Source organism: Drosophila elegans, unplaced genomic scaffold (assembly GCF_018152505.1).
Source record: "Drosophila elegans isolate 14027-0461.03 unplaced genomic scaffold, ASM1815250v1 contig_476, whole genome shotgun sequence".
Classification (NCBI taxonomy): Eukaryota; Metazoa; Arthropoda; class Insecta; order Diptera; family Drosophilidae; genus Drosophila; species Drosophila elegans.
In genome coordinates this window covers 10,497,037-10,520,388 of record NW_024545863.1, presented here as the reverse complement: position 1 = coordinate 10,520,388, position 23,352 = coordinate 10,497,037, and the positions used below count along the sequence as shown (strand labels likewise).

Here is a 23,352-nt window from a genome sequence, read left to right as displayed (position 1 = left end):
CATTTACCTGGCGACGGGGTACCGGAGTGAATGGTGGGGAGGCGGGGTAGGTGGGGCAGGTGAACGTGCCTGTTTTACAAAACAAACAAATCCAACAAATAAAAAGGGGACTTGAGGGAGTCTTTGACTTTTTGTTTTGGGCTGTGGGCACAAATGTTGCCGTTGCAATTTCGCGACCGTAATCGAATCACCAGATAGGTGGCAAAGGAACAATGGCGCCGTCTTCGTAGTCGGTTGGAAAATTATTTTTACCACAGTCAACACTGAACAGCACGAACATTTGTAATCTGAGTAGTGTGAATTCGCATGCAAAAATATTTATTTTTTGTGACCCTAACTTGATGTCAATACTTTTGATATATTGTAACATACAATATACATAGATGATAATACTTTTGATATATTGTAACCTACAATATTTAAAAGTTTGGTTTCAAATATATATTATGCTTTAAATTGTAGTTAATCGTTTATAGTATACGTTAAGCATTAAAAGTATAAAGCTTGTGAAATATATATTTATAAATATCTATATAAAGTTAAGACACTGCCTGAATCAGAAATTCTATGTCATCAATATGGCTTTATTTGTTCTTATTTTATTTAACTGATTTCTCAAAAAATCAAAATCAATCGGAAAATGAAATTTTATTAAAAATTCAAAGCCGTTTAACCAATATAATTTTTTTTTCGTAAATCTATTTGAAAATAAATTTAACACCGTCGGTTTTTTATTTAATTATTCGGAACAAATTGTAATTTTTACCGCAAGCAAACGGCACAAAATTTAAATACCATTTGTAAGGATAACCAAAGGGTCTGATTTCAAATAAGTTTGCTTAAATTTAAATTAGTTTTAAATTTAAATTTAGAGCAATAATTAATATTTTACAATTATTTGATGAAAATGTTTTTCCTTTAAGCTGAAACCATTTTTGTATAGCATTTTCCTCACCAAATTGGTGGTGGATACTTTTAGGAGGACAATCTTGCTTTAACAGCGTTAACTTATCCAAACTAAGAAAAGTAGTCGATTTCGTTGGTTAATAACTTTCGATAACATTCATGCAGTAAAATTTATACCAAAAGTTAAGGAATCTCTAGGGTTAGAAACGTAAAAACGGTTTTAACAATTTTTAAATACATGCACAAAAGGAAAAAAAATTAAATAGTTATTAAACTATTTTATTTATACCAATTACGTTAAGGCATCGGGATTAGCATTTGACAATACCAATAATGACATATATCTCCTATACCAAAATTATTTTTTAAAAATCTTTTGAATGGAGCATCAAATCCAAATATGGTGTCATTCGACGCGTATTTTGAACAAAATTTAAACAGTGTTAAAAAGTGAAATATTTTACCAATCCAATATGAAGAACTCTACTTAAAAATATTTTTAGTATGTCACGATCGGACCATCACAGCAGATTTTCAAATCTACGGCTATATATAGTAGTTTCCCAAGGACAACCATATACATACATATAATGTCATCCATAGTGATAATGATAATAATAACTTTTGGGAGTTCTACTGTACTTTTAAATATGCTGCTAACAATATTGTTCCCATTGCGGTTCTTAGTTGTCTGTTGGCAGAATTTCTTTGTCATCGTGGCAAGAAATTTGGCTTTCATAATTAACAGACCTTACATGAATTAATTAGTGCAATCCACGGGCTCAGACAGGTGATGCTTTTAAGTCTCGACAGATGGGGGTCATTCAACCCATAAAAAAGAGGGTTTCCCAACATGCTGGCAGGAATGTGTGCAACACTCAAGGAATCAAATGAATTGTGCAAATATTGATCCAGGCAACGTTTTCAACTTTGCACACGCCACTAAGCAAACCCATTTAGTTCGCGCTATTGATCATCAACTTAGCGACAGGAGGGTACGTTCAAGTGTTCCAAAAATCAAATTAAAACAAAAATGTCAACAGCCAAATATTTACTCAAGTGGCAGTTTGGATCAGCCAATGCTAACAGGTCCCGAGAGCATAGTATTCAATTGGGGGTGAGTGGTAGCCAAAATCACCCGAAATTCAAGATATTCGATAATGCCCGGTAAAGATTTAAACTATTTAACTACTTTATCACTATTTATTCTACTTTATTCACTACTTTATTTTACCTAATTAGTAACTAACACATTTAAAACACCAACATAGGGGCGGTATATTGAATTTTATAATTAGTTCTGACTTCATACTAAAAATAGGTTTTTAAAAGCCGCAAGTTTGTGCATTAAGGAAAATTAAAATGAAATGATTACAATAAATTTCTTATTTACTGATCCATTGTATCCACGACACAAATGAAACAACAATAAATAATTGTTTGGAATGTATGTACATATCTGAAATGTGTTAACTGTACCAGCAGATTTATGTGAAGACATTCGCCAAGTGTAAGCAAAAAAAAAAAAAAAATAACAATAAGGCGACACGTGTCGCACCCATGAATTTGTCAAATTCATGAAACACGCGACCCGGAGATTCGATAAAAACTCGACGGCCCACCCGCACCCAAATAAGGTGTTGTGGCTCGGCTCGGGTGACCCGAGAGTTCCAGTGAAAGGAAATTAATTGCCCCAGGAACAACGTATTTGTCGAAACGAGTTTTATGGCTATTTAAAAGGAACTGCCCAAGTGAAACGCACATCAAGCGGCTAACTTTCGGTGGCAAGATCGTAAAACAAACCCTCAGCCGTGTAAAAGGGTCGTAAAAAAGAAGTTGCAGTAGGGTGTACACAGAGTAGTGCAGCACGTGTAATGTCAGTTTTTACCCCGGACTTTTGACAACCACTCATAATTGGCACAGTCAACAGGAACCAAAAATGATAAATTATCACCAGACCATCAGCGGGTGGATTTTTAAACTTTCCACCACTATTCAATACACCGCAATAATACTGAAAGCCAGCTTGAAGTCCTTCCGTTTTCCGATTTTTTGTTTGGTTCTTAGACAACCCCCCACAATTGCAACTTGGACTTTTCAATTGATGTGACTAAAATGAAACACTGACAGCTTGTGGCCAATTGGTTCCGTTTCGATGCGGTTCCATTCTTACCCCGCGATAATGTGAAATCAATAAGTTGGCCATCAAATGCATGCTAGTCACGTAATGCATGTAATATATATATATCATGTTCATCTGATTGCACATTGTGTCATTACCAGAGCAATCGAATGTGTCACTTCCTGATTCAATCAATCAATCGCCTTTTCTGTAACATCTCAAAGCGGTCGAGTGGTAAGTAAACAGACCCCCTGGAAAACCTTACAATAGACACTAAACTTCCGCGAACCAAAAATCAACACAACCACATGTTCTCTATCCGAGTCATAGTCACGTTAAATCTAGCCATACAAATAGTCGCAAGCTTAAACAAGGCATAAATCTATTCGCACCATTGAACGCACAGAAATGAAACATTAATAACATACTAGAAAAGCCATATCGAATAAAATGTATCTTCAAGTATATTTAGAGATCATCGGGATAGTCAGCAAAAAAAAAAAAAAATCGTTGTGTTGTTGTTGTTCGTCAGTTTGGGCGTTTTTGAAGAGCCGTGTGTCATATGCGAAACATTTTCAAAAACGAATCTCTCGAAAATAGAACGCTGACTGTGAAGGTCTATAAATATTCTCGCCAATGCGAAACCAAAACTAACGTAAACACACCTGGCTGAAGGCGTTTTATTTAATATTTATGACTGAAAAAATAATATTAGAACAAAAAAAATAATTTATTTAGTTTGGCAAACCCCATGGCAACGTATTTTCGTGGTCAACGTCACGGAGCATAATATAAACCTATAGATATTCGCTTGGGATGCCGGGGAATTAATATATGTATGTAAATGTGAATAATGCTTGCAAGTGGGTGTGGGATGTGTCAAAAAAATACCTAGGTGCCCAAAAGTGCATTAGGACTAAGTACTTTGCTCTTCTCTATAGTGACTCACTCATTATTCAACATTATCGGCTGGCACGTGTCATTGGTATTATAATTTAGCTAAGGATATGTCAACAGTGTTTTTGAGAACAATGTATGGTTCTCTTAAGTTTTGCTCTTGAGTGGGAGTTTTGAGTGTTTTTTGAGTGGTGTGAAAAGCTTTCGGGTCAGCTGTATGAGGCATTTTGGCATCATATTTATATTTAGAAAATCATTTGGATACGGTTATGGAACATTTCAAATGTTTTTCTCGAGAGACCAGCACCACACAACCAAAGAAGAATTTATTCCTGTACGTTCATGTATGCAGGAAAGTTTTTGTGCGTATGTTGAGCAATTATTTTTCACGATGTTTGTCGGTCGAACAAGCTATATATAGACCAGATGAGGTGGCTCAATCCGAACCGCATCCCCCGTACCGAACCGAATCTCCCGAACCGAACCGAATTGAACTCAACCCAAAAGCACCCACCCAGCGGTCACTTCAACCAGGTAGCATTCCATCCAACCAAATGCAGAGATCTCGGGTATGCGCACCCAATTAAATCAATTAAAACTACGAAAAAATTATTTCGAAATCGTTTTGTTTTCATGGAACCCACTGGGGCATATATTATTGGATGTTATGTGTCTGCATGTAGAATATGTATGCTGATATATATATATAAATATTTAATATCTGCCATGGCTAGCATTCGCATCAGAATGCAAGAGATTAGATGGGTAAGAAATCATTCAAATATCATTATAAATAATAGATTTCATAAGTGTATCGTAAGAACTAGATCAGCTAAATATACAACATCATATCATATCATATCATATCATTATCATTCATCTTTTAATATTCGTCGTAAGAGTGTATAAAAATTGTCAGTTTGCTTCAAGTATGCTTTTTTGGGTATTTCGGTTTGGAGCAAAAGACATACTTGGCTGGTCATCGAAAATAGGTAAGATATAAAAAGTAAAACGACTTTGGCTCGCGGTAGTTGCTTCCTTCGTTCGTGCCCTGACCTTTGACCTTTCTCACTGTGGCTAATGTCGTTTAGTTCGTTAGTCTGACTTCGATGGTTAGTTTCGAGTTGAGTCGTAAGTTTCAGTTTCAGTTAAAGTTTCAGTTTCAGTTAAAGTTTCAGTTACAGTTTTATGTTTTCAATTTTTTTGTTCATTTATTCTTTTTGTTTTTTTTCTTTTGTTTTCATATTAAACTTATTCTCACTTTAACCTAAAGAAATATGACTTGCATTTACTGCATCGTTGATCAAAAATCGTTGGAAGCAAAACGAAGACTAAGTTAGCTAGACTCAGGGGTATGGTTAGTTAAAACATATATGTGGTTCGTTAGACAAAAGTATCGGAACGGTTCACAGACATGGATGTGGGTTTCGATTAGGTATAGGTATTATAGAGGTATACATATAAACTCGTCCCTAGAACGTTGTCAAAGCGCCCGCGCCCAGACCATAGCCCACACCCTTGGGTCCAAAGTTGCGGCCGTAGCAGGCCCGGCAGTAGATGTCGCCATCGGGGCCATCGTTCAGATTCGTCGAGTCCAGCGATTTGCGGCAGTCCGAGCAGTAGAAGCACCGCTTGTGCCAGATCCTGGTCTTGCTGATCATCTGCTCGGCGGCGAACACGGCGAAGCCGCAGCGCGGGCATCCGCCGGAGGTTTTTGGTCCGGCCAACGGACGTCCGTCGGGGAACTGGATGGTGCTCTCGCCACTGGTGGACACCAATGTGGGGGCATGGCCATAGCCAAAGCCCTTGGGTCCGAACAGCTTGCCGTAGCAGGCGCGGCAGTGGATGTCGCCGTCGGGTCCATCGCAGGCCAGCACCGAGTCCAATGGCCGATGGCAATCGCTGCAATTGTAGCACTTCTTGTGCCACACCTTGCCCTTGGACAACTGCTGTTCGGCGGCAAACACGGCTCCTCCGCACCGGGGACAGCCCTCGCCGTCGCGTGCCTTGATCGACGTGGTGTCCGGATTGTAGAACGGCCTGTTGGCGCTGATCTGATCCTCGGTCAGGCCATCGGTCTGCAGGAAACCAGAGCCGCAGGCAAAGCCATAGCCATGCGGTCCCCACTTCTTGCCGTAGCAGGTGCGACAGTAGACATCCCGATCCGGACCATCGCTGGCGTTGATCGAGTCCAGCGTCTTGTGGCAATCCTTGCAGTTGAAGCACTTCTTGTGCCACTCCCTGCCCTTGGAGAGCTTCTTCTCGGCCTCGTAGACAACGCCGCCGCAGCGTGGGCAGCCCTCACCCGGACGGGCCTGGATCTTGTCCACATCGATGGCCGCCCGGATCTGCGGTGCTCCATCGTCGTGGGCATAGCAATCGGACTGCAGCGCGCCACCGCCCTGGCCATAACCGTAGCCCTTGGGGCCAAACTTCTTGGCATAGCATCCCTTGCAGTAGATGTTCTTGTCCGGCGCCTCGCAGCACAGGATCGAGTCCAGACCCTTCTTGCAGGTGCCGCACTTGAAGCACTCCTTGTGCCAGCTGCGTCCGCGGGCCAGCATCTGTTCGGCGGCGTACACGTAACCGCCGCACCGGGGACAACCCTCGCCCTCCGGCGCACGGGCAATGGCCCGTGGCTCCAAGCGTGCGCCGTTCCTCACCGACGTCACGTCGCCGTTCTCGCGCAGAAACTGTGACCCATTGTCCATGGAGAGGGTGCCGGCTCCGGTGCCGAAGCCATAGCCCTTGGGTCCGTACTTACGGCCGTGACACGTCTTGCAGTACAGCTCGCGTTCGTGCTCTGTGCAGTTGGTGGAGTCCAGCGATTTGTTGCACATGCCGCACTTGAAGCAGTTCTTGTGGAATACATAGCCGCCGGCCAGACGCTCCTCCGCGGCATAGACACTCTTGCCGCAGCGCGGACACTTGGGGGCCTCGATCGGTTGGAAGGAAGGCATTATGTATGTGTGTGTTCGGTGTTTCGCTATCGAAATGATCTACTCGAGTACAATTACTATATACTTTATCAAGTTTATTATCTGAAAGTGCAGAAAAAGAACACATAGAGTCGATGGCACCGTTGGGGGTTTGGCGGTTGCTTGGGGGAAACTTCTGAGGTGATGAAAGCGGTGAATGAGGTAAGCACCTGTCATGTTTAAACATTAAATGTTTATACTTTTCAATCTTTATTGCTTTAAATGTATACATTTACTGGTTGATGATCGCAAAAAAAAAAAACTGCTAAAAATATAGAAATCATCAAAGTATCGCGACGTGTTTTTTTAATTTATAAAAGAATAAAACTTTCAAAAAGCTTTTGAACTTGTTTGCTGAAGGAAAAACCTTAATAAAAACTCCTAAACAGTCAGCGATCTAATTCTATCTTCACTTGGTTTTTTTTATTTTTTAAAGGAACATTTACTTTTGTACTTGTAAAAAGTCTTGTCTTATTAACGCCGTTTCTCAATTGAGATCGAATCCCTTCATGTTTTTTTCGAATTCAAAATTACGTCCGACAATTTTCTCCTCAATTTTCATTATGTAGATCATCTATCAAGATTCTTATCTGTCAGTCGAGACGTCATAGCTCGTGCCAGAAAATTACCCAACCGGACGTATACGTAATACATATAGAAGATTCTTATGTTAATGATCAGAATAACACAACTAGAAACGATTTTTTTATCACAGAAAACAGAGGAAAACATGAGCAATAAATGTGTATCTATACAGAATATTTTGTTTAAAAATAACGCAGACAGGTAGAAAGATTGGGGAAAGCGCACACAAAAAAAAAAAAATTACCGCCTCTATGACAGATATATAGATCAGGCTATACTACAACTGAATCAGCTTGAAGATCGTCCCTGGCCGGTAATCCGGTTATCTAGCGGTTGCGATGGATTAGTCAGGTGCGTTGCAATAATGCTGTCAGCGTGCAATATCGGTTAGAAGCTGGCGATATCTACCCGATATGGGGTATATAGATAGCTGCACCAATTCGACGGATAGAACGGAACCACCTACAGCGTACTAAAACCACACACGGAAGCGCCGAGTACTGAACTGGAAGATTGCTCAAAGCAAACTAGTCTATATAATTGTGAGTGCACACGGCACACGGCGGACGACGACTTTTCGCCGCTGCCACTGAGTTTTCCTGCTCAGCTCTGTGTGTTGAGAAACTTTAGATGCGGCATCACGGAGCATTTTCCTTCGTTTCATTTCAGTTTTCAGTTTTCATCTAATATCGCCAGAGAGTGGGATGGAAATATAATGGTATTGCTTGGGTATCTGCGGTTTTTCAACTTATTTTGTGCTGCTTGGTTTGAAGAAAAAGTTTTTCATTTTTCATTTCATATTCCACGCTCGCCGCTTCCTCTTGGCCATTTGTGTTTTTTATGTTCGCTTACTTTGGGAAAAATGTGGTGTGAATATTTTTTGCCTGGGGTAGCGCATTGTAGAAGACAAGATCGGAAAGTATGCGGTGCAAACTGGGTTCCTTCATCAAAGAATCAGACACCTGGGAATTTGTTAATATTGCCGACTACATTTAACTAATTGCTTTCACCGTTTCAAAATATATTTACACTTATTTATGAGCACTTGAAACCCATAGCTAAAGTTAAGTGTTGTGTTTATTTACGATTTGCAAGAATTATATGTATAAAGAACGAGGAAGTTCTTTTATTTTTGCTTACTGACTTTCAAGTTTTATTCACAGGACTGTGTAGAAAATTGGATTTGCTTATAGAAATTTGAAAAAAATCTTAGTAATTAAAAAGTAATATATTGTTGAATATTCTTTTTAAACTATATTACTCTTATAACCACATTAGATCTTTTTCAAATTGACTTTTTCCGCGCCCACTGTTCCGCGTTAAAAAAAACTCCTCGCAGACAATTTTCATTTCATTGAGTCAAAAAGCTGCGGGGCAGTTTTTTTCATATACAAAAAACAGAATCTATAAATAATAGTGTGTGGGAAAAATGCTTCCTCTGTGGAGCCACACATTCCTCTCATTTCTGGGTCAAATTATGGTCCACATTACACACGAGTTCTAAAATTATACGGACGCTTAACTCATTGCACCTTTAACCGATGTTTTTAAGCAAGTTTTGAAGTTATTGTATTAGGTGTGGTTTATGATTGAGGTTTTTTTTTTTAGGTTTTAAAACAGATATTTACTTTTCGTTCGTAATAATAAGAGTCGCAGAAGAAATATCCTTAATTTTAGTTTAGCTTCGATTAACAACGATTTTCGACTGATCGCGCTGAAAAATTTGTCAAGCGCTTTGAGTCTTTGTCTGCACACGGCACGAAGGCGACGAAATCGCCAGAGACAAACGATAGGGATGACTATATGGACGGCAAAGCACCAACAATAAATATATTGGCGACCCGAGCAACAAACAGAACAAAAAACAAAATATCTGCTCTCACGTATATGCACAGGCATATACATATATAATAGGCATATGTATGCTTTAATAAATTTTACAAATTTATATTTTCTAGCAGAATATTCCAGGTGGAGGTGCTCATGACAAGGCGAAAAAGAATTGATGTTGCTGTTTCATTGGATCGACAACATGGTTCAACTGTCTTGTTCAAAGTCACAGCCTGTCTGTCGGTCGGTCCATCAGCACTTCAACAACATCAATAAATTAACATGCGCATTTGCATTTAATTAAAATTCGATAATATTTTACCATGCATTTTTGGTTCAAAAGAAAATTAATGGGGCATAGATACATTATTGGGCATCAATCACATCTGAAAAATAGAAATAGTCATCACGAGTCATCAACCCGACCAAAGAATACCCTTTCAAGGGCACTGGTTAACCAGTAATGTTGCTTTAAGTTCTATTAAACTCGTATCAGGTATATAAGATACATAAGTATTAAGTTAACCATTATTCTTAACAGTAAATTATAATCTTTTGATAAAATAAATGCAAAAATAACCCTGAAATATGAATAGACTATTTATACTGAAATCATTCCCGATGGTTAATAACTTAATAAGGCAATATTTATTGCATTTTTTTTACCAATTTGCATACTATTTTTAAGCAAAAGGCCTTTAACAAAGTAGAAACAATTCACTCAACAAAAAATAGAGGTTATAGTTTAAATAACATATATATACATATATATTTAATTTTTTTTTATAAAAACAAATAAATATTTTTTAAAATTAATAGATTAAAATACCGTACATTTCAAAGGGTAGCATTGAAAAAATCGAAATTCTTTTAAAACTGTGTGTAACACCTTTTGTACAATTATCGCACACCTTGCGCTTTCGACAGAATTTCTTAAAACATTTTTACATGCATGTGTAATTGCATTTTCCTTTTATAAATATGTACAAAATATTGGCAAGGCGTCTGCGTTCAAAACTTTTGACGAGTGAAACGAATATAGTTGTACTAAAAGTACACAATTTTCTCTGTCCTGCTCTTTAGGTTAGATCAGAGAACAACAACAAGTGTAAAAGATAATGGCCACCATCAAAAAAAACGGCAACATTGTATGTAAGAAGAGATTAAGAAATTTCGAGAAAAATAACTCAAGAGATGCCAAAGGCCTCTTAAGAGTCAAAAAGCTCTTCAAAAACTTGACCATCCTTTTGGCAAGGTACTCAAATTGTTTGTTCATTATATTAGTAGTTATTATTATTATATTTTAAACATATATTTCAACAAAATGTATAATGGAACTTACCCTCTTGGAGCTCTTCTCGATTTCCTTTTCAAAGTCTGTTAGCGGTGTCAGTGATACATGTACATCTTTAATATCGTATCTGGATATCAAGCTGGAAATGCAAATGAAAAATTTGATTAGAAAAATTGTCTAAATAAAATATAAGAAGAAAAGGTCTCCTACTCGCTTAGGTTTTTCAGATTTTTACAATTGACAAATTGCTATTTATTTTATTAAGTATCACATAAAATTTCTATGACCTATTTGATTCTGCCATTCAGCTGTGGGTTTGAAACTTCAAATAATATTCATTTACAGAACTGTTTTTGATATCTATTGAAATGTTCACTATTATGTGTATGCCTGTAAAAATGATATACGAAATAGAAAAGAATAAAAGTGTATGTGTATTTTGTTTTATACTTTGAATGTGCAAAACACGAAGTGATTTAAGTGGGTTTTATTTGAAAATGAAGTACTCCACATTTCGTATTAGATATGTTTAGCACAGATGGAATTGTATACTGTGTGTGTAAAATTTACATGTTAGAAACATATGTGCTGATTTAAGAAGCAAGTTTGCGTTGGCTAAAAATTAGGGAGAACACTTAATACTTTTTAATAATGATATTAATTCATCCCAACTCCTAACTCTTAGTAGTCTTTAGAAAAACGGTTTTTAATAATCAAGGAAATGTATTTCCTAAACCTTGTCATTTTGCCGTCACATTTAAGTTATTAAATTCACTAAATAATATTACTTTTTGATCTTTAAAAACTAAATTTTTATTTACAAGAACTAAAAAGTCTTTTTTATTAGTAATTGAGCAAATAATGGGTGTAAAAAATTCTATTTATGTTTCAAAATTCTTTATCGCATTCCAAATTTTTCTTCCCTTAAGATCAGACGTAATTGATTTTGTTAAATATTAAACGATTAAGTTTAAGGTGAAGTGTAAAAGACCTTTTCTTCTCAATTCTCGTTTCCCACCTATTATTATCGTCCTGAGCAGAACTAGCGATGGAAACGGCACTACTGGTCTTGGCAGAGTCTGCCTTCCGTTTTTTCGATGCGGAACTCGACGAGCTGCCCGAGGAGAGGTTCGTTGATGTGGGATTGCTGGCCGCCGATGTCGAGGAGCCTCCCTTACTGGTGCTCAGATTTGTGGCCGCACTGGAGGATACGCCACCCATGCCCGAAGCCATCGTTCCGGACAGACTGCTTGCTGACGATCCAGCGCCTGCAGAGTTGTCCCTTTCTGTATTTGAGTTGCTACCGAATCCGGAGGAATCGTTCAGAGTTGAGCTTGAGGAGGTGCTTCCTGATCTTAACTCCGATCCAAAACCCGAACTACTGGTGCTAAGATGTGGATTGCTCAGATTGCTGGCCGATTGCTGTTTTCCGGCCGTGCTTACACATCCTGCACCATTTGTGCTAAAATTATGGGCATGATTCGAATGCTCATTGCCGGTGGAGGAATTCGTGTTGGTTCCACTAGCAGCCGAACTGCTCACAAGGGTCCCGGACCCTCCCAATCCACTGCCAGCCGTTGAGGTAGACGATGTGGGCTGTGTGCTGATACTGCTGGTTGTACTTGTGCTGCTTGTGGCACTTGGTTGTTGAATGGAGTCTTTGCTTTTCGAAAGCTTCGATGAGGATTTCTCTCGTGACGACGTTGAATTGGAAGATGTTGATGAGGCTGATGAATTCGAGAAGCTATTGTTCGCTGAATTGCTAGCGTTATCTTTTCCGTCCTTATCCTTACTAGAGGTGGATTTGCTTAAGCTTTTGCTATGTTTATCCTTGTAACTGCTGCCACTACTGCTCGAGCTGCTGGCCGATGATTTTGTAGTGGCTGCTGCTGTCGATAATTGACTGGCCGCCGACTGAGTTACGCCACCACTGGAGGCTGGTAAATTTCCTCCGCTAGAGCTTCCACTAGCCACGTTTCCAGCACTGTTGCCGCCTGGCAGGTTATTGCCTAAATTATTGCTAATATTGCTGGTGTTACTACTGCCTGGTAGTAAACTGCCCCCGGCTGGTAGACTGCTGGCACTGCCCGAGTGCGCAGAACTTGAGGACGGGTTGGCCGCCACTCCCGTCGACGATGATGAGCTGCTGCTACTGCTGCTCGACGATTTACCGGATGCATTGCTCTTGCGCTGCTTGGAGGATGAGGAGACGCCACTCATACTGCCGCTTCCCCCGGAGATTCCCCCACTGGCGCTGGCATTCAAAGCACTACTGCTGCCTCCGCCTCCGCCACTAACACTGCTGCTCGTGATCTTAATGCTCGTGGCTGAGGTCGCTGAGGAGTTCATGGTGGAATCGATCTCCTTCTCGGGCGATGAACATGAATCGGAAGAGGTGTCATGTTGAATGGGTTTATATGGCGGTATGGTTTTGACGTTGCCGCCCTTTTTCTGCAAAGTATCAAGAATTTGAACGGAAAAATCATGAATGCTATCCCTCACATACGCACCAGTTTGCTATAATGGTGCTGGCAGTAGCCGCAGTACTTCACGTTATCTAAATAGTTGCCAGCCTCCTCGCAAAGCAATCCTAGACTCTGGGCGCAGGTAACGTGGAACTGCTGTTTGCAATTCGATTTGTTGCACTGCATACAGGCGCCGACATTGGCTCGATTTGGTTTCCCAATCTCCTGGCAAATGTAGCAAGCTGAAAAATTTGCAATGCAGTTTAGAATGGGCTGGTGGAATAATATATAAAATATATATATTTTATTTTTTGGGACACTTATTAAGCTGACTAGATAAAATCAATCATATTAACTAACAGACATGACATCTGGTTTGCCATTACATATTTATATCTGTTTCTTGTTAAAATGTATGTAACAAGTTAGAATAATGAGTTTCCGGTTCTTTGAAGAATGTATATTCCTAATCAGGATCACTAGCCGAGTCGGTCTGTCTGTCTGAATAGTCCGTCCTTATCTTGATCTCGGCAACTATAAAAGCCAATGACTTAGGATATAACATGTACGCCCATTGTATAACCCATGTAATGTCACTCTATTGACTCAATCAAAATGTTTCAACTCCAACTACTATTAGCATAAATGTTAAATATTAGATACTTGAAAATTCAGAGATCTGTTCGATCTAAGATTGTAGTGAGTGTTGACCCTACCGAATCTTCTTGTTTTCATTAAAATTGTCCAAATTATTATTACATTAGTTAAAATGTATTTTAATACCACAGCAAAGGAAATTATATTATCATCTTCCTGTTTTTAATTATAGTCAAAACCAAAATTTACTTGCAATAAACTCTATATATTTAGTCAATAGACGTAATTGGCAAGTATTTGATTATGGTAAATTTGGGTAAATTTTTATTAGTCAGCAGTTTTTTGGCAACTACAAAGGGGGCACTTACTCTTTGAGTACCGCTCCGGCGGAATTAAGGACAATATGATTGGCTCCATGGTGGTCACATTCCCAAATCGCACTTCTGGGATGTAAAGCGCGCAGACGACATGCGCCCAGCCACTGTTATCCGTCTTCTTGAGGGCTCCATCCCGCGAGGGGCACAGTTCGCAACGCACACGCGAGGTTCGCTCCTGGGACTCGCACTTGCGGCAGTACCAGGGTCCGGTTGGCACCGTCACAATGCCGTAGCACGCCTGGTGCACTGCCACGGTACAGTTTTGGCCGTCACAGTATACGAGCGGGTTCTCCGGCCACCCCCGCTCGTCCGAACAAACGCAACAGCCGCCCACCATCTCCTTCATATCGTCCAACTTAAACTTTTTAATCTTGACCAGTTTCTTGTTCAAGCTTGTGGAGTGAATGGTGTCGTCTTTGCTGGAGTCTAGCTCCAGTTTTACATTGAATGAAGATGGAATTTTGTTAGAGCTGAAAATATAAAAGATGCTTAAATTAGAAGACATTTTACACTCAAAAATATTATAAAGCCTATAATCTAAATTCTATTAAATTTTTTTGTAAAAAAAAATAAAAAGCTAAATAAATCAAATTGAAATCACTTTGATTTTTAACGATTTCAAATGACAAAATGTATTCAATAGACTAGATAGGTTTAAGTTAAAAAATTGAAAGTTACATTCTTTTTTTTATTTTGTTTATAAATTGTTCTTTTTGTGTATAATAATGTTATATATAAGAAATTTTAATTGATTAAAAAATTAACTGTTCACTGGTTTACAAATTTAAATCCACAAATTCCTTTTAGAGGTTTATGTTATTTCTGGTACAGAAAGAATCCCATAGTCGTTATAAAGATTGGTTAGTTATTAGAAGCTTGAGCTCGAAAAATTAAAAAAACTGTCAAAGTGTAAATAAATAAAAGTTGAAAAACTTTTTTTAAAACAATGTTTAAATGTTTAAAAACAGTAAGGCTATGCGGATTTTCCGCTGAATTATTTTTTCCAATTGTCCGATTTTAATAAAATTAAGAGCTCAATTCTCAAATAACAAACCATTACTAAATATCGAAATAAATTGCGAAAACAGCGAAAATATATTATATTTATATTTATGTTCTGATTGTTGCAATGGAAGCTAAATGATATAGAAGACCGATTTAAATAAAATTTAAACCGTAATTCTGATATACGATATAGTCGTCCGATCCGGCTCGATCCGACCTTTATACTACCTGCAAAAGAAATACAACTTTTGGAAAAGTTTAATGCTTTAAAACTGAAAGACTAGTAAGCCTAGAAACTGACAGAAAGACATCACTAGATCGACTATCCTAGCGATGCTGATTGAGAACATATATACTTGATACCGTCGGAAATGTCCCTTCACTGCGTTACACAATTTTGACTGAAATTAGAATACCCTTTGCAAGGGTATACAAATTGTTCCAAACAAAAAATAGTGTCCCTTTCTGAATTAGAGAGTCCATCTGGACCGGAAACTCAAACTTTCATATCTGCAGATTTTATAATTATTAATCAGTGTTATTGACCATATCCTTGTCGATATATTATCCAAATGTGAGATAGGCCAGAAAAACATAGATTTTAGCTTATTTGTGTAAACTTACAATGCTCCCTCGAAACAATGATATAATAAATTTACTTCTTTTTTAAACTTTGGCAAATTACCCTATTTTTACAAGAATTAATTAGGCCTATTCGAGATTCAATACTTCAAGCGGTAGTACATATTTTTAAATATACTTTTTAAGACCGTACACTGATTTTTAAAATTGCTTGGCCAAATAGTCTGTTTCAAAAAATTCGCTCTGGGTTAAACTCTTTTGTTTTTTGTTTGTTTACATATTTTTAGCAAATGGCGAGGAAAAAAATTCGTTAAAGACGGGAAAATATCGATTTTTTCTATATGCAAGCGAAGTCTTTGGTTAAAATTGTTAATTCACTATTTGGGTATTTCGCCCATCCAATCGGTTGTGAAGCTCGTGTTCCCATGAAGTCACCATCCGCCATTCACCATCCAAAAACAGGCGTCAACAGTCATTTTGGCGTGAGCAGAGTTTTTTTGATTTTTGTTGTCTTTCAACTCTATCAAACTACCTTAAAACTACTTTTCCTTGCTTTTAATATATAATATTAAATGAACGTTTAAATATTTTGGCTATTTTCTGGAGGAGACTCGTTTTGGACCAAGTCATCTATTTTTAAATCGATACCTTTGAAAGTAATTAAAATTTAATTTAATGAACAAATGCCAATACGATTATATGAAAGATTTGGTAGGTATCGACTTCCATTTGAGCTGTGGGTCAAAAAGCAGGACGATATACAAGGAAACACCGTCATTTTTGGAAACATTCACATGGACTTAATGAATCAGGTAGTGGTGGTCATTATTTCATCCATTAAAGTGCAACACCCGTGAATAAATTATAAGCTGAGGACAAACTTTGCTCCTGTCACTTGTATTTAGTTTTGCGTTTTTATCTATTATATTGTCGGCAAAATTCCATTTTGTGTTAATTTATTATTTTTTAAGGTTTGTTTACTTCTCGTAAGCGGATCAGCTGTTTTTGCAACAGCGTGTGAATTGTCGTGTGTAAATTCTTTTAAGAATTTTGGTGCATACGGTATTACGGACCATCAAAGCATCATCATAGATCATAGAAATTTGGAGACATTCCGGCTGCCGCGGTTGCCCTTAACTTCGATATCGATAGTAAACTCACGTTAGTGTACATAGGCTATGAAATAATGCACATGATGAGTAATCGATCTTGAGACAGAAGTTTCTCGTTATCGATAATAAGCAGCTATCAATGCAGGTGTCAATTGGCAAGGTCATTCGCACTCGCTTTCTCACAACAACAAGCGTCTGGTCTGTTCTATGAAATATTACTTAATTGTGCACTTGTATTTTCAATTTGTATTTCCCAGCGAGAGAGAGCGAGATAGCGCATGGGCTCCATCGCAAAACATTTACACTCGCACACACACGCAACCTTTCAATGTCAAGGTAATTTCGCCGCTGTTTATTAAACCAAGCAAATTTTATGATACATCATATGTCGATACATTTAAATAAAGAAATCAAGTTGGCTGTAAGCATAAACAGTGATGCCACCGAATATTGATATAATGTTTATAACGGCTATAAAAACCACCAAAAATTCTTGTTACGTTCACGAATCAGGCGACGCACACAAACACTCACAAGCGGCGTTCGATGGGCTGGTTCATTGAACTTGAATAATGGGCTACCAAAAATAAAACAGGAAAGTGCAGCCCTGCTCCGCCTTCAATTGGAGGCCAATTTGCTACCACTGTGCGAGTGAGAGCAAATATGTGGGTCGCGGCATCTGCTGAGATTTCACAGCCACAACAATAATAATAATAATAATAACGGCATGCGGGTGTTGTTTCTGTTCCATTCATGCATGCGCATCTATGTGCGTGATGGAGGGGGAGAGTGTACCGTTATTGGGTCAGCGTGTTGCCAACTGCCGAAAAACGTAGCCAGCGTGTTGCCAACTGCGCGGTAGCTGGAGTGCTCTTAACTTAACGGTGTAAAAGCACACACACTGGAGCACATAAAACGAGGCCGCTCTGCACGTTGCTTTTGTAATGAAGAGCAATGCACTTTCGACACAAAACACACACACTCAGACGGAACAGATACATACACACGCACGCGGGGAGATGCTTCATGTACATATGTATTTACTCCAAATGCCGGAAAAGGTGGCGCGTTTTTGGGGGGTGGAATGCGGGTGGGTTTATACATATAAATATACCCCATTTAGTACATCCTTCGGGGGAGTTTTTGGGGACTGGAGGGTGGTTTCTCCCAGTTTTCGCAATTCGACTCTTAAAGCACTGGTTAAATTTCCATCAAATTGTGTGTATACACCCGTGGCTTGAATTTATTGATTTTTATGGGCAATTGCTTTAATTTCACTGGCCAGCAGGGCTTTAAAACGTCATCAGCGGTTCGCAACCAAATAAAAAAACTAGTTTCGCGGCGAGGAAAAATGAGCGCGGTCAAAGTGGTCAAGCAACGCACAACAAAAACAGAAAATATCTCTTTTTTCAGGGAGCGGTCCACCGAAAACTTGAAATTCTTTCGACTTTCTTGTTATTTTCACGCAGCGGTTTCTTATTGGCCGCTAGGCACCCTCACAGAATATTGATTTTTCGAATTTTTTACCCGATTTTTCACTTGAAAAGAACGCTTTTCAACGCCGTAGCGTTTCGTTGCGTTTTCTTTTGCTTTTTCTTAAGCTTTTCCCCAGCACTTTTCCGCGCCTTACAGATCTAACAGCCGCCCACGAGTAGCAAACGCACGCAAGTAAAATAATCAACACTCGAAAAAGGCGCTGAACAACACCATCCACCAGCGCAACAACAACAGTGTGCGCGAGTATTTACAACTACAGCTACAACAACACCAGCACACACCTTGTAACTTGTTTGTTGGTGTTTCGCTCGCACATCAGGAACGAGCAGTGCGGGCGCGAGAGGGAGACAACACCACCTGCTCTGTGTACAAATGCAGCTTAGGTGAAACGATATTTGCAAGCTCCGCGTTTTTCCAATTGCACTAAACTCGCGAATAGCCTCCGATTCCGAGACGTTCTGAGATTTTAGCTCTAAAAACAACGATTTTTGAGCATTTTTACGCCGAAACAAAAAACCTCGGTTACAGACGATGGGTTTATTTCTAGCGATGGTTTCTTTTTTAGAGATGATATTATATTTCAGAGATGGACAAACAGTGGCGCTAATGTTTTATCCCGTTTAAAAACGTTTCTTGTATTTAAAAAAAATAATATGAATTTATTAAATTATGCATTTAAAAATAATTATTATAAATTGTTTCTAAAATATTTATTTTTTACTGGTCTTAAGCCAATAGGTATTTTTCCCGGCAAAGACATATTTTAGTCACGCATAAGCATTGGAAAACATAATATAACAATACAGTTACATAATTAAAGCATTGTTTGGTTATTTATTAACAATTTTTCGGAAGCCATGAAGACTATTTTTTTAAATTTTTCTGCCATATTTAAATTTTTCTAGTGTTAAAAATAATTTTCGCGTTTGACGTGGCCAGACGTGCAAAAGTGCAATCACTAATCCCGTGATATATCGTATGGTGTTGAACAACGCTCGTGCCCAAACAGCTGTGGGAAAAATCAATTTTGCTACTCCCTCGCGTTACTTTAAATAAAGTCTTACTTACTAACGCTAGAAAACCTAATAAAAAATGACATCCAACGGTGACTGCTTTGTTGTTTTGCCTGAGAACTGTGCCGAAGGAACTCTCATCATTGGTCGCAATGCAGAAGACGAAGAAAACGTAAACGTTGCTTCGGAGATTTGCTTCTATGATGTCAGCGAAGTGCTGGAGGGGAAGACTGACGGCGGAGCGCCTGCCGAGTCAAGCGGCGATGCAGTGCGTGTCATATTGCAGAAACCGCAGCCGGGCCTTTGGGGCGGAGACTTTGGGGCCAACGAACGCGGCGTGGCCGTGGGTCTCACCTGGGCGGCAGGTGAAAAAAAGGCCAAGGACAGCGATAGTCTTCTGGGAACAGATATTGTGCGGTACGGTACATATAGTTAATTAAACCGAAAGCTCTAAAGAAGTGCACCTTTTGTACATATTTGAATATATCTGGTGTATCAAATAGTATATATGTATGTATTTAAATATTAAATTTCTTAAAAATGTATTCATACCAAAAAAATTGTATTCCATTCTCCAATCTCACAATTTGTTCTTGGATTGCCACATTCCCTATAATGCCAAACAAAATGTTGAAAAAGAGTATAATTTTATTTTAAACTTGACGCCAGATTATTTAATGGTAACCCTATAACGGAAGTCTAATTCGTGTGAATTAAATTATGTAGATATTTATATTAATATCAGATGTATTTTAGAATGGAATCCAATTAACGCGACTTAAACAAAATACGACACTAGCACTGATTGTCTCTTCTACAAATATTTTATTAATATCTATTTTGTTTTTCAATTAAAGAGACTACAACAAAATATGACACTAGCAGTGGTTATCTCTTCTTTAAATATTTAATTAATAAATCTCTTTTTTATAGTTTGACTTTGGCTCTGGCCAAAGATGTGGACGATGCTGTAGACCGCATTGGAGGACTGGTGGCCAGCCACGGCCACGACAACTCCAAACTGAACTTCATCGCTTGTGATGCCGCAGCTGCCTGGTTCGTAAGTTGCTCGGGCAAGGTCTGGGCCGCCGAAAAGTTGGAGGCCAGCTTTATGCGACTGCCCTCGGGCGGACTGGCGGTGACCACCGTGGTCAACAAGTCCAGCGAGGGACTGGATGAGGTGGCCAGTTTTGCCGCTGCCCACGACGCCGAGGCCCAGGCCCCGACCGAGGATTGGTGTGGACCCAAGCCAGCTGGAGATGGCACATATACCCAGCATGATATGTTCGAGTCGCTCCGAGCAGCCAGCAATGCGAGCAGCTCGCGGGCAGCCACCGTGTCGGTGCTGTCGGCCAAGGGGATCTCGTGCCATTGGTTCACCGGCACGCCCAATGCCGCCGAGTCTGTGTTCAAGCCGTTCGTTTTTGCCCCTAAGCCGAGGATCTCACCGCTGACCCAAGTGCAGGGTGATGCGGACTTGACGCTGCTCCATAAGCTCCACTCGCAGCGCAAGCCGGCGGCTTTAGAGCACTTGCGCAGCCTGGAGCGGTCCTGTGTGGACGAGCTGAACAACTATTTCTCTCTGCAGGATCACGCCAGTGACGAGCTGGACGAACTGCTAAAGGACTGTGTCGAGGCGGAGGTCAAGTTCTATCGCTAGACAAACGAATACTTTCTATATGGATACTCCAAAAACTAGCTTGCAAGCTCTATTGAGCCTCGGAATTTGACTTGAGCATTCTTATGGCATTACCAAATAGGATATAGTCGGCAAACCATTTTCTTGTGCAATCTCTTATTAATTTTATTTTGTTTAATTTTTATGCTTTTGCGTGATATATAAATTATTATTTATTCTATCTCAGTGAGAAATCTCTGACTTGATTTTAAAGTATTATAATGTGACATTCCAGGCTTAGTTTAAAGATTTACATACTTGCATTAAAATATATATGAATACATACAAAAATATACATTATATATGGCTCTCAAATAAACGCATAAAATCTGCATTTATACAAAAATTAAAGTTTTAATTCAAATTGGAACTAAATAATAAATTATGAGGTTTCGAAAGCAACAAATTATTAAGAGGGCATTCATTTTAACCATTTAATACCTTAAAACATTTCGCCCTGAAAGTGAAATATTAATTTGCAAAAAATGATAGATCCTGAAATGATTTATTTAAATCTGATCTGGCCATAATAAAATGTAACCCCTTAAGGTAATTAGATTCGATGACAGCAAACACATATCATATTAATATACATTTGTTTATTGTTAGACGGATTCTACAACCAAATTGGTCTTAAAAATAGTGCTATCGTTGTGCAAGGCCTCCAGTTTAGTTATCTCAAAAGCCTGATAAATTTCGCGAAAGTCCATAATATTGCGCGGGTCGCTTTCCATCCAAAAGCGGTCAAACTCAAAGAACAGGTAGCAGTACAGCTTGTGGAAATCCTCCACTGTGCTAAAGTCCTGCCTGTGCTGCACCACCAGGTTATAGAAGTGAGTTTTCGCAGCACCCGTTTTAACTAGATTGAATGCCATTGATGTGAGATTAATGCCCACAATGGCGTATGTGTAACCCAATGTGGGATGCATCGAATGAAGGAGCACGTGCTTTGCGGCATCGTTATAGGCGGTGGCGAAGTACAGCAAGTTCTCCAGGCCGAGCATACCCATTCCCCGGAAATCCGTTTTGGGATCGTCGCCCTGGAAGCCGATGTCTTGCCACTGTTTGCTCACGCGTCCGGTAAGAGGGGCCTCCGGCATCAGAAGCTGCCACAGCTGCAGCAACTTTTGTTCGTGCTCCAGATTATCTGAGTCGTACCGTTCCGCCCGCAGCTGCTCCACCTGGTGCATAAGCCGACGGTAGCCCCAAATGCTGGTCACACAGGTGCCGAAGAGCCGGGCAAAGTCCGGATGCACATTGCTCTTGATGCGTTTCGCTTGCATGACAACGCGCGCAGCACGTGGAGCTAAAAGTACACATATTAAACAAATATTAATGTGGTTTGAATTATTAGGTTAAGATTTAATACAAATACATATATAGTTATAAAGATTTTGAACTTATTTTCAAAAATTTTAAATACTCTAAGACGTAAGTCCAACCTGGGTAATTAAATTTAGGATCATCATTCACAGATATTGATATGAATTTTCAGACTTATATGGCAAAATTAAAAGAGTGGATCGAAATAAAGTACAACAAAAATAACAAACAAGGGTATTGCCCTTGTAAATGTGAAAACTATTTACCTATATCGGATATTTCCAATTTTTAAGGAATACATTTATATCTAGTGTTCTTAATGTTTTAATGGACGTATGTAGTTTAAGCTAAAAATGCATTGTAAAATTGTCCTCTAATGACAGATACATAGATTTTCGTTAACCTACCAAACTCCAGCAGCTCCGCATTGCTCACGTAGGGCGCCGCTTCATCAAGGTCAAGTACTAGCCGCCTTATTTGGGGGCTTTTAGACAAAGTCAGTGACCTTTCAACCTGACTAGTACGGCTGGCACCTTCGATTGCACCATAGCAAATCCTCTGAAGTTCCGACAGCCTGGTGAAGGCGTGGAGGAACCACTTGAGAACTCCAACCAACGGCCTTATATAGCTAAATATAAACGGCAGTATTTTGTCTAGTATAAACATTTTTGTAATGAGCTGATGAGAACTCTTTTGATTTTTGGGAAATATTTTCCGAATTTGTTTGTTTGGCTCCTGGTTGCCACGGCAACGCAACCGTGTTAGATTTCTATCACACTTTTAATTAGCTATTGTTTTGTAGCAATTTGTATGCTGTTAAAAGTTAACTTTTTCGATTCGCAGGCAACAATAACAAATAGCACTGCTTTATTTAAATAAAATCAAACAGCTGATCAGGCAGTACTGTGAAAGCGCAAGCAGTTTCTGCCAGTCTGGCAACTCAACATAAATATATTTATGTTTTACAGGCTTACTCTAGTAACTAGTTCAAGATTTGTCTTCAGTTTCCTCGGATATACGTCCATTAAAGTTGATGTTTAATAAATTGAATGTTTATATAATTTAATTTATTATATATTCAATGGTAGTAT

The 23,352-nt window shown here is 39.1% G+C and overlaps 4 protein-coding genes across 12 annotated transcripts in view; 1 reads left to right on the top strand and 3 right to left on the bottom strand.

Moving 5' to 3' along the window:
- LOC108141032 (protein AF-10) overlaps positions 1–18,804 on the bottom strand; it is a 36,791-nt gene extending 17,987 nt beyond the window's left edge. For 5 of the 8 annotated variants that reach the window (XM_017264120.2, XM_041709260.1, XM_017264122.2 and 2 more), the window contains exons 1-5: positions 18,529–18,804; positions 14,043–14,521; positions 13,123–13,319; positions 11,631–13,063; positions 10,661–10,751 (exon numbers count right to left, since the gene is read on the bottom strand). In XM_017264120.2, the coding sequence (XP_017119609.1) occupies positions 10,661–10,751; positions 11,631–13,063; positions 13,123–13,319; positions 14,043–14,521; positions 18,529–18,563 (2,235 nt within the window). In that variant the 5' untranslated portion in view covers positions 18,564–18,804. Of the gene's footprint in view, positions 1–10,660; positions 10,752–11,630; positions 13,064–13,122; positions 13,320–14,042; positions 14,522–17,864; positions 18,241–18,528 lie in introns of those variants that run through there. The other 3 variants (XM_017264126.2, XM_017264128.2, XM_017264121.2) reach the window with 2 other exon arrangements.
- LOC108141033 (muscle LIM protein Mlp84B) lies at positions 4,549–9,241 on the bottom strand. 2 transcript variants are annotated; one of them, XM_017264133.2, is made up of 2 exons: positions 9,117–9,241; positions 4,549–6,966 (listed from the first exon to the last, which is right to left on the bottom strand). In XM_017264133.2, exon 2 carries the CDS (start codon positions 6,883–6,885, stop codon positions 5,398–5,400), a length of 1,488 nt encoding a protein of 495 aa, XP_017119622.1. In that variant the 5' UTR covers positions 6,886–6,966; positions 9,117–9,241; the 3' UTR covers positions 4,549–5,397. The 2 variants fall into 2 exon arrangements, with proteins under 2 accessions (XP_017119622.1, XP_017119623.1); XM_017264134.2 differs by lacking the exon at positions 9,117–9,241 and adding an exon at positions 7,955–8,041.
- A 422-nt stretch (positions 18,805–19,226) lies between the features above and the next one.
- LOC108141185 (secernin-3) lies at positions 19,227–21,271 on the top strand. Its single transcript, XM_017264421.2, has 2 exons — positions 19,227–19,677; positions 20,194–21,271. Exons 1-2 carry the CDS (start codon positions 19,340–19,342, stop codon positions 20,918–20,920), a joined length of 1,065 nt encoding a protein of 354 aa, XP_017119910.1. The 5' UTR covers positions 19,227–19,339; the 3' UTR covers positions 20,921–21,271.
- Positions 21,272–21,522: 251 nt separating this feature from the next.
- Positions 21,523–23,146, bottom strand: LOC108141186 (ELMO domain-containing protein 2). The gene is made up of 2 exons (XM_017264422.2): positions 22,669–23,146; positions 21,523–22,244 (listed from the first exon to the last, which is right to left on the bottom strand). The coding sequence occupies exons 1-2, from the start codon at positions 22,925–22,927 to the stop codon at positions 21,544–21,546; spliced, it is 960 nt and encodes a 319-aa protein (XP_017119911.1). The 5' UTR covers positions 22,928–23,146; the 3' UTR covers positions 21,523–21,543.
- Positions 23,147–23,352: the final 206 nt, after the last annotated feature.

What these genes read in the sequence shown, in the direction of transcription:
- LOC108141033 (XM_017264133.2), bottom strand. Translation starts at nt 6,885, where the DNA reads ATGCCTTCCTTCCAACCGATCGAGGCCCCCAAGTGTCCGCGCTGCGGC.
- LOC108141185 (XM_017264421.2), top strand. Translation starts at nt 19,340, where the DNA reads ATGACATCCAACGGTGACTGCTTTGTTGTTTTGCCTGAGAACTGTGCC. An exon ending in CTGGGAACAGATATTGTGCG is followed by an intron (nt 19,678 to 20,193) that starts GTACGGTACATA and finishes TCTTTTTTATAG; the next exon opens with TTTGACTTTGGCTCTGGCCA.
- LOC108141186 (XM_017264422.2), bottom strand. Translation starts at nt 22,927, where the DNA reads ATGTTTATACTAGACAAAATACTGCCGTTTATATTTAGCTATATAAGG. An exon ending in TGCGGAGCTGCTGGAGTTTG is followed by an intron (nt 22,245 to 22,668) that starts GTAGGTTAACGA and finishes GTGTACTTTTAG; the next exon opens with CTCCACGTGCTGCGCGCGTT.